The sequence below is a fragment of the Camelus dromedarius genome, chromosome 34, assembly GCF_036321535.1.
Source record: "Camelus dromedarius isolate mCamDro1 chromosome 34, mCamDro1.pat, whole genome shotgun sequence".
Classification (NCBI taxonomy): Eukaryota; Metazoa; Chordata; class Mammalia; order Artiodactyla; family Camelidae; genus Camelus; species Camelus dromedarius.
Window position 1 is genome coordinate 3653967 of NC_087469.1, and position 10562 is coordinate 3664528.

Consider the following 10562-nt stretch of genomic DNA (forward strand, 5'->3'; position numbering starts at 1 on the left):
AGGGCCAGACCCACCAGCTGCCATGTTCACTCCCCTAAAATCAGACATTTTCCCTTAAAACGGAGACTGGGGAGGTGGGAATCAGTCAGCCCTGCTAGCCTGGCTCAGGTGGTCATGAAGGGCAGCCTGAGTCACCCCAGGCTCCCGGAGCTGCCTTTGAGGCAGAAATACAGAGCATCTTTGAGGACTCCTGCTCTGTCTGTGGGAAGGTGGGCAAAATGCTCAAAATACCATAAAAGCAAGGGCCAGGACCCAAAGAGGTCTCACTCCCTGTTTCTGTGGACTCTCTGTGGGGTGCCTGTGTGCAGGATTTCTGCAGAAGATAGTCCATTTTGTTAAGCCTTTGAATATTCAAATTGAAAGTATCGCGCAATCATTGATTGTCAAATCATGGGTTTCTAGAGGTTTTAAATACTTGGCATGAGGGGGAAAAAACTCAAACCTATACCCGAAGGTATAAAACATTAATTCTGTTTGTCTCCTGCTCCAGGAACCTGGGTGCAGCTGGATGCTTTGTGAAACTTTAAAAATGTTGCATCTCTGCTTCTCTCCCTGCACAGGAGCCCCTCCTAGGCGCTGAGTCCCTGCAGCTGCAGCATCCAGCCACCGGCCCAGCCCCTGCTGACCACGATGTCGGGTAACTCGGCTGCTTCTCCTTGGGGAAGGGTCACGCGGGCGAGGGGCGTTTGGATCCGGGTGCATTCCCACGTCTTTTCCTGCATGGAACAGAGAGGCACAAAGTCAGGGCATGCAAGTCTGAGCCGGGGGATCCCGAGAGGGCACAGGGCACGCGGCGGCCGCTCCCACTTGGCGCCTGCTCCCGAGGGCAGAGGCCCAGAGGCCAAATTGGCCGCTGAGGCCGTCCACGTACCCCAGTCCACCAGCCCCCTCTCGCTTGGCCACAGTTGTGACCCTGGGACTTCGCGGCGCGGACTCTGCGCGCCCAGCGGCGGCGGCGGGGGGTGGGGGGGAGCTAGAGGCTCACGGTGAGCCCGGGAAGGGAGCCGGGCGCTCCGGCCGCGCGGAGCTGAGCCGTGGCAGCCCCCGTGCGATCCGGGCCCGCACCCGATGCCGCGGGGCCGTGGGCTCCGCGAGGAAGTCGCGGGAAGACGCTGGACCGCGGAGAGAGGGCGCGGCACGGGTCCTGCGGGCCAGGCGCGGGATTCTCTCGGTCTGGGCACCGAGCAGCGCGATCTCCGTTCCCGGGGAGATCCCTAGGTCCCGGGTCGCGGCCCGGGGGGTTCCTGCCGTTCTGCTGCGGTCTCCGCAGTGACCAGGCGAGGCGCTGGCGGCCCGCCACTGTCGCCAGGAGCCCAGGCCGATCGCGCAGCCCGCCCCTCCCCTTGCGGCTCCCCCGCGCTCACTCCCGGGTCGAGGTCAGGGCCCGAGTCGCGCCGGGCTCCCGCGGCCACCCCGTCGCCCGCGAACGCCCGCGCGGCCCGACCTACTCACCGCGGCTCCGCGGCTGCCTCCGCTCCCGGCGCGCAGAACGCCCTGCCCGCCGACCCCTGGGGCGCGCCCGGCCTCTCCCGCGAGCCGGGCAGCCCGGCCCCGCCAGCCCCGGGGGCGGCCCCTTCCGGGGGGCGGCCTCCCCGCCGAGAGCGCTGGCCTCGGCCGCCCTGCACACCTCCCTGGAGCTCGCGCTGCGCGGACTCGACTCGGAGTCTCCGGGCGCCACCGAGAAAAGCCTGCGCCAGAGAGGGAGGGGGTGGGGAGAGACGGGAAGAGGGGCGAGCAGGAGCCGGGCCCAAGGAGGGAGGAGGGAAAGATGGAGAGCGGGAAAGGCGGAGAAAGGGGGCGAGGGAGAGGAGGCAGAAGAAAGAGACCGGAGGGAGGGAGGGAGGGAGATCTCAGGCCTGGTGCCTTTACTGGGGTCAGTCTAGTGCGCCCCTCACCGGCCCAAGAACAAGGCTGGCCAAACGCCATCTGTCCAGTGCTTGCCCCAGGGCTGGATTCCGCACCCAGGAACCAGGTCTGGCCTGGCGGAGAAGGAAAGGCCTCAGAACTTCCACCAGGGTGGGGTGGGGTGGGCTAGGTCAGCTGCAGCGGCGCCCGGCCCCTCCCCAGGTGCATAGCACCCTCTTCCAGGCCAAAACCCCGGGTTCCCCTAACTTAGCCGAGAGGTGAGCTCCCCTGGACTGGTCTCCACATTCCTGAGCAGAAAAACCTGTCTGCTACTGGTCTAGGGTTCAGGCCCGGCCTGGGGTGCGTCGCCCCAGATTTCCATATGTTCTGTTTCCACTGGGCCCTGAAACCTGCCCACAGTCTCTTTAAATCCTCTCGACTTTGAGAAATGTGGGTTTCTCTCCCACCTGCCCTTTAGCAGCCTCTTTGCATTATCCAGACCCAGAGGCCTGGCCTCGGTGCCATAATTTACAAAGACCCCCACAACCCCAGCTTGAGACCCAAATCTCACACTTGACCACTGACTCAGCTCGCTTTCCCCAGAAAAACCTAAGGTGTATCAAGGTGTCCGGGTGAAGATCACGGTGAAGGAGCTGCTGCAGCAGAGAAGGGCACACCAGGCAGCCTCAGGGGGAACCGTAAGCATGAACCCTTCACTTCCTCCCAGCTCGTGTTCAGCTCATTCAGCCCTATGTCTGGGAAGGTGTAGGGGGCCACCGTAGGCCCCAGTCACCACGCCCGACCTGGCCTTCCTCAGCTGTTCTTATCATTTCTGTACCCACCCCCCTTCATCCTAGTTCACCACCGGAAGCCACAAAGAACAGCTGGGTCATGTTGTGGGGCTCAGGATTTGGGGGATCCCATCCCTCACTGATCATAGTTGGGTATACGGGCGTGTTGGTCCAGTGCAGGGAAAGGAGCAGCCAGCAGTAGGTAGGCTGTTATTCTGTAGGAAGACAGTGTATGTGCCCTCACACATGCAAAGAAAATCTCTCCCAGAAGCTTCATGTTAGGGAGCCCTTCAAGGAGAGACTCTCCATGGAACATCTCCTGTCCGTCCTCATTCTTCTGAAATCCAGCCTCCGAGGTCATTGATCTGTGAATCACCAGGCACTGAAATTCCCCAGCTGAATGGGGCCACTTAGCTTCAGAGGAGACACCTTGGAATATAGAACCACCTCCTTAAGATGTTATGAAGCCTTAAGCAGTTCCAGGTTATCACGAGATTGATCTGAGCACTCATAAGGGTACCCTACCACTTTATGGACATCCTAAAACAGAGAGTATTACCAAGAGGGCTCAGGGCAGAAGCAGAATCAAATAAACTAGGTGGCGTCATCCTCCAAAAGAGGGCAATTCATGGCTGAGAGCCCTTGATCACACAGTTGCCTTTGGGTTGGTTTGGGTGTGGACATCGGATATGGCGGATGGGGTTCGTATTGCCAGTGTTAGGGTTGGTCCTGTCTCCAGCTTTTTGGCATCTGTCCCGTAACAGTTTCTGTGTCTGGTGCTGTTTGTGTACAAAGCCCAACTTCATGAAACGGGCCTTTGTGGGAAAAGGCAGATGCTGTAGGGGTGGTGCACACAGATTCTAGAACCAGTGGACTGGGTTCAAACCTCTTCCATGGTGTGTCTCCTCCAGCAAGTTACTCAGTCTCTCATGTCTCACTATCCTGATCTTGAAACTGGAGACAGTGGGATTTTGTGAGGATTAAATAAGTTATTGCACATAAGCACTTAGAAGAGTGCTTTCCACTTAGTAAGTGCTCGAGCTATGTTAGCTGTCATTATTACTATTTGGGAAAAACAGCTAAAAGAAAATTACAACCAGGGGTTGAAAGCCAGTTAGTCATGTTCATTTACACGCTTTGCTCAGAGTTTAGAGTTCTGGTGTGAGTTTGCCCTATTACAGCCAGCTCACACGAGCACAAAGTTTACATTTGCTGGATGTCAAGTCAATAGCTCCGTATGTACAATTTCAGCTAACACCATCAAACTTCCTTCCATTTATAGAGGGTTTTCCAGTGGTTCTTTTAAAGCACTTTTGCACACTCACTATTTCTTTTAGTACTTACAACAACCAAGCCAGGTAAGTAGACCAGGGATTTGTATGCCTCTATTATAGTTGAAGTTCAATGTTTTGTAATTACTAATGGTAGAGCAAAAAGTAGAACCAAGGTTTTCTTAGTCTTAATATTAAAAAAAAAAAAAAAAAAAACTTCCACCTATTGGCTCCCTAAATTCATCTTTCTGTGGATCCAGCTGTGCTGAGCAGGGGTGGTAGCCTCAACCACTGACCTCTTCAGTTCAGAGATTATTATAAAATTAATAAAACCAGGAACAAGGGAACTGGCAAATACTAGTGGTATTAAAAAAAAAAATCAAGACATTTCTAACCAAATGTAATCTTTCGTTCAGGAGCTTTGATTCCTGGTAGAATTCTGCTCCAGCTGCACTTGGGGAAGTCCCCTTTGCACACTGGCAATTTTAATACTCTTGGCTTCTTACAGGTTGGTTTGGCCACTGTTCCCGTTTGCTAGCTGCTGGAACAAAAGCAAGAGTGTAACATTTCACTCATGTATCTGACCAGTATCTGTTCCCTGGAGCAGTTTGACTTATCTAAGTTTTTCTGGATTCCCCCGTAAGAAATAAGCAGAGCTTCTGAACCAGTGCCTCCTTGCAGGACCATGCAGAGCAAAGGCGACCCTACTTTGCTTCCTGGAAGAGTATATCCACCCAGGTCCACACAGGCACGGAGGTGTAACACAAAGATGATTTAATTACGAGAGCCAGATGTAAAATCCCTCTCCGGGGACCATCAGGAGTCGGGATTCTAGGAGAGCTGTGAAGTCTACTGAGGAGGCATGGAGGGCAGGTAGCAGGGGATGGTATATGCCTGCTTCTGGTTTAACAGAGGTGAACTTCAGTTTGTTCTGTGGTTGAAGGATGTCTCTGGGAAGCTCTAAGCCAAGGAGAGACTTATGAAATATACAAAGCAAGAAGAAATTTACCATAGTATGTTATGAAGTCAGAGTGGAATCCACAATTTGAAATTTTAAGAAGGCAGTCATGAATGGGAGTTATAGATTGAAACAAATATTAGGGTCTCAAACAGTGCCAGCAGAAACATGTGCGTGCTAGATTTGTAAATTTGATTTTAAAACTTACTTCGGCCAGATCAATTTACCAACAGCCCTACACACATACCCATACACACATACACAACTCTTTTACCTTTAGGGTAAAAGGAAACTTGAGTTAGTGCACATCAAAAGATACAGTTTACTCTTCTTTTACCATTAATTTTTTAAATAGCCTTTATGTATTTTTATAAATGGTAGATTGTGGATTTTTATGCTGTTCAAAACCTAAGAGACAGGAGTCTTTCTTTGTATTCTTGGAGCAAAGTAAAGCGAACCCAGGACTAGAAAGATTTTATCAAGTAAGATATTGTAAACATACCTGAGGGAGATAACCTGGGAAGCCTAAAACGGCCTGTTTCGGGGGAGGAACGGGCTTAATGAAAGCTCTACAATGAAGCCGAGTTTTTAAAACCCACTCCTTCCAAGTGCTTGAGCTCAAGCTGCAGCCAAATATTTGCATAAAGAGCTGGTGAAGGATTCCAGCTTCCTGGTTCATGACATTACAGCATGGATCGTTTTCAAAATTAACACCACCTCCCGTTCCAGCAGCGGCTGACTGCAGGCTCCCCGTGGCCCGGTGTGCAGGAGTGAGTGTACCCTGGAAGGCAGGAGAGAGGTGTGGTGAGCTCTGCTTCCCAGGACAGACTCTCATAGCAATGCTGGGCCCTTTAAACTTTAAAGCCACCACCCGAAACCTAAAAAAAAAAAAAAAAAAAAAAGTCCTAGATTATTCGGTTAGTACAATTATCAATTTAATCGGAAAGTACAGGCTGCTTTACTTTGAAGTTAAAAAGAACAGTCTTATAAACTTGATGTATTTAACTGTAGTAGTGAAAAAAGCAACTTTTACAGAAAACAATAAAAAAAAAAACTACAAAGAGATGAAATATTTACCAACCACTAACTAAAATAGATATGCTCTAGTTCACCGACAACAACTTTATGAAAATATTTTCTATTTCAGTATTTCATAGCTAGTAAGAACAGGTGGATATTTTTAGCTCTCCAGATTAACAAAAAGTTAGGAATTGTGTTTTGGGGGGGAAGACAAATTCCTAAGCCTATAAGCCATCAGATAGTATATGAAAATTCTGAGGAAAATGACTGACTAAGTTATAGATAGTCGAGATTAAATAAATGTTAGTCCTTATTAATTTTAAATTAAATGATTTAATAAAATGCTATTATTATTTACTGAGTTTTCTTGAACTGTTCATTTCTGTACTGTAAAAACCATTTAAATTCATTTTTATCAAGATTAATAACCTTTACAATGTAAGTGGGAGACTCTGACATTAGGGGAAAAAAATCCCCAAACAAAACTACAAATTAAACCTGAATAAAATATAACATTGGTTGTATCTCACAAGAGCAAGGGTTTTTTAGAAGAAAAAAATCTGGCTTACCTTAGAGCAGAAGGCAACAGAGCTCATGTCAAAATGTCTTAGCTTTCCCTTTAAAGAACTTTTATTTCACTTTGCTTTGTGGTCATTTTCTCGCTTTGACAGCTATCCGGAGGCAACAGTGTCCACCTTTCAGACCCAGTCCCACCATCTTCTGCAGGTCAGTACAGCCAGCCCGATGATTCCCTCAAAAACTCTTCCAAGAAGTCCATCTCGAGAGTCTTTCAGTACTTGATTCAGGGGTTAGGAAAGGCACCACCATTTAATTGGAATCCAACCAATCAGAAGGTGAAAAAAGGCATAGTGACTCCAAACACTAGCCCAGCAGGGAAAAAGTGCAAAACTGTGTCCTCACTTCTGAACTGTCTGCTCTGTCCCAAAGCTTACTCTTCACATTTGTTCCAGGTCCTCACCTCCAGGTAACCAAACTGGATTAAGAGATCAGAAACCTGTTTTCAGAAAGCTGTTATCTTTGTTAGGGCACTATTAGATGGATACAGACATCCCAAGGCCCTAGAATAATGCCTCAGCTCTGGTTTCCTTTAGCTCCCAGCCGACAGGGGCTTCCTTCCCCTTTCCTTTCTCTCTTCCCAGAAAGCAGTTCCAACAGGTGCAAGTTTTCTCAGCCCATTACGAATAAGTCTGTTACATAAACACTCCTACCTATGCCACTCAACAGCTGAGAGATTAAGGAGGTCTTATATGAGGAAACCTGTGCTCCTGGGAGCTCCCCACCGAGCGTGCCACTGTAACTTAAATCTTAAAGGAGCCTCAAGACTTCAAAACCTCCTGTGTTCTGTCGTCCCTCTGAAGGACATACTTGAAACCTGTCTTCTTTGTGCATTTAAGGGTAATACTCAGAAATGGGGCCTCTTAATATTAAAATGGAAAAGGTGTCATGTGTTTAGAACGATTCCTGTTTGACATTAACAACTGGCATTAATTCCACGATCAGGTTGACATAACATCCTTGCTTTTGATAATATGAAACAAGTAGTACTAACTTGTACTCTGCATTCTCGGTCTCCATATTCATGCTTTGCGTTGCCATTTATAATATTCCTCAAAAATTAAGTTACTGAGTAAGTGTGAAAAGTTTAGGAAAGCATTAACCCTAGGTCAAGAGAATTCTTTCCCATCCTTCACTTTTGGAAGTTTTCTTAAAGCCTCAAACCACTCTGGAAGTTACTTCTGAGAGCTGGGATTCACTGGGACTGCAGATAGGGGCTGGGCATTGATGCTTTTACAGAAAGTGGAAGGTGGAAGTTTGAGCTATTATTTGACTGTTGGAGAGAGGCCAGATCACTATTCTTTTCCTTTATCTTAGCCACCCTTATAGCCAGTTTCTAGATAATTAACTAGGTTTATTTCACGGGGACTTGAATTAGCTAAGGCAACTGAAAAATCCAAATTGCTTGCCTATTTCCTTTGGTTTTAGAACTTCATAAGCCCCCTTTTCCCCTAGGTATCGTAAATATCAGAACATAGAGTAGAACTCCACTCAAATCCGTAAGTGCGATTGTTAAACAAAAACCTCTCTTTTCCTTTTTCTTCCAGGACTGTATTTTGAGCCTGAACCAGTTCCCTCCACGCCCAATTATTTCCAGCCCCGAGAATTTTCCAGTTGTGTTTCTTGTGAAGAAAACCCAAACTGCCTCGACCAGATCTTTGATTCCTACCTTCAGTCAGAGACACACCCAGACCCTTCTCTCAATTTCATGCAAAGTACTCCACACTATTTCCCAGACAGCTTCCAGGCTGCCCCTTTCTGCTTTAACCAGAGCCTGGTAATTTATCTCAGTCCTTTACAAAACCTATGATTGCTTACTGTCATGCAGAGAGTTTGCATCATCTCGTGAGAAATACAAACCATATCAACAAGGAAATCATCCAGGAAACAAGCAAAGAACCATTTAAAACTCAATGGAGTTAAAAATAGCCACACATTGAAAGGCAAAAACACGTAATTACGATTTCCCAAGTCGGCTACTCCCAAGTATGTTGGTGTGTGGCAATAAAAAGAGGTTTCCCAGCAATAGTCACTTAATGTTTTCAAACTGTAAAGTTCAGGCATCTACTCACTGGCAATCAGTGATTTAAACAATGGCCCTTGGATTTTTGAGTTCTAGAAAATGGAACTAAGGTTGTGTTGATGCAGTACAAACTGTCACCTGATAAAAGTATTTTCGGTTTTACTTTAACATTGAATCGGCTCTGCTGACTAGTTGTCTTGATCTGATATAAGCACAAGAACTTACTTGGGTCTGAGATGGTGGGTAAAGAAATGAATCCCTAATAGTTGAAAACATTTGAATTCACTGTTCTTCATGGACCTTAAGTATTTGAAAATGTGTTATCACTTAAAATGGAGTAGAATTTCCATTAGTAGATACCAATGGTTGAAGATGTCTTTTAGATACTCATATATATATATTTTTTTTTAAACCTTAAAAAGTGAATTTTCTAATGTAAATACTTTTTTCTTTTGGTTTGTCAAAAGTCTGGGTACATATCTGACTAAATTTTAAGGGGATAGGAAATTAAGCCCACAGGCCCCAATCATCCAGTTCTCTTCCAGCTTCCAAGGTAGGCTTTTTCAGTAACGATTGTAGACCTGCTCAGGAGGAAGCCAGGGACAAGACTTTGGTGACCATAGCAGTAGTTGCTAGTCTTGGAGTCTCCCAGGCGCTGGCTCAGTGAAGATCCCGGTTCTACCTGTGCCTGTTCACCTTGTTCTCCACAGTCAAGGGTGTGGAGGAACATCCACAGTGCCACCTGCAGCTCATAATGTGGCACAGAGCAGGATCTGAGGTGCAGGTGACTTGAAGCACAATGGGACTTTGTGGTTTAAGAGCAAAGCATCCTCTAAAGTATGCTTATAACAAAGGAAGCCAGTGAAGCAAGACAATTTATTGTTGGGAAAGAAATAGGTAAACATAGAATGTGGTGTCATGAAATCATGCAGTCAGCAATTAAAATTACTTCTGCAGACTTGGGCTGGGTGTTTTGTTGTGCTTTTCGTTTTCTTTCTTTCTTTCTTTCTTTTTTTTTTTCTTACCCTTAATGTTCTTACTTGGCATTCATAAATCCACTCTATTCAGTTCTTTTAATCCTGTCTAAGTTATTAAGCTTTTTTGGTTCCTTGGTTTTCATCTCTCTAGACCCCAGGATCGTCTTCGGATTCCTCCACGCTCTCTGGATCCTTAGACTACAGTTACTCTCCTGCTCAGCTCCCTTCATATGCTCCGGAGAATTACAACTCTCCCCCTTCTCTGGACACCAGAAACTGTGGCTATTCCTCAGAAGACTGCTCCTACCCTCACCTGCCCTCGCACACTCAGTGCGACCCCTTCTCCTCTGCCACCACCTCCGTCTGCTACTGTGCTTCCTGTGAGGCGGAACACTTGGACCCCTTCAGAGTTTCAGAGTATTTTTCCCACCCCAGCACAGACTATGGGAACTTCGCTCCCCCAGCAGCAGCCACCAGTGATCTCTATCAGAGGGGAGCCAACTGGGACATCTGCTATAGTTAACAGAAATTACATTAACTTGGGACATGGTGAGCTTGCATCTTTTTTGACCACCTCGAGATGGCGACTTGATCTACGCAACCTGCTAACCAGATGTCACAGGCAGTTTGCAGGTCACCATGTTCGATGTTCTGACACTAATTTAGACATTAGTATGACGTCCTCACACACAGTCATAGTGCCACTTCCCCTATGTATGTTACCGTTAAAGTTTTTATAGGGAACGTTCAATAGTTTTCTGTGTAATGAACAAATTCCAGTTTTTTTTTAAACCAATAAATAATTTTGTATTATTTAAAGTTGGCTTTTTTTTTTTTCTAATTTTCCAGTAGTCATTTCCTGATTGGTTTGAATCATGTCAACTAATTCTGGAAATCACGAATTAGACTTTGGTATTTACTCTCACTTGTTAATGAATTGGAAACCGTCTTAACGTGGCAAGGTGCCTTGGCTCCTGTGGGGCTGGAAGGCAGACACAGCTCTGACTGTCAAAGAGGGAAAGTCAGCCTGCCCTCTAACATCTTAGAGCAACATCAGAGAAAGATATTTATGAATCGTGAGTTTTTCAGTGGGGGAGGGTA

The 10562-nt window shown here is 47.1% G+C and overlaps 1 protein-coding gene across 1 annotated transcript; it reads left to right on the forward strand.

Annotated features, from left to right (window-relative positions):
* Positions 1-1716: 1716 nt before the first annotated feature.
* Positions 1717-10252, forward strand: POU2AF3 (POU class 2 homeobox associating factor 3; the record flags this gene model as incomplete). Its single annotated transcript, XM_031443325.2, has 5 exons — positions 1717-2123; positions 2435-2543; positions 6557-6611; positions 8009-8238; positions 9613-10252. Coding segments are annotated over 5 exons (1173 nt in total), but the record flags the coding sequence as incomplete, so codon positions are not given.
* Between the last annotated feature and the right edge of the window lie 310 nt (positions 10253-10562).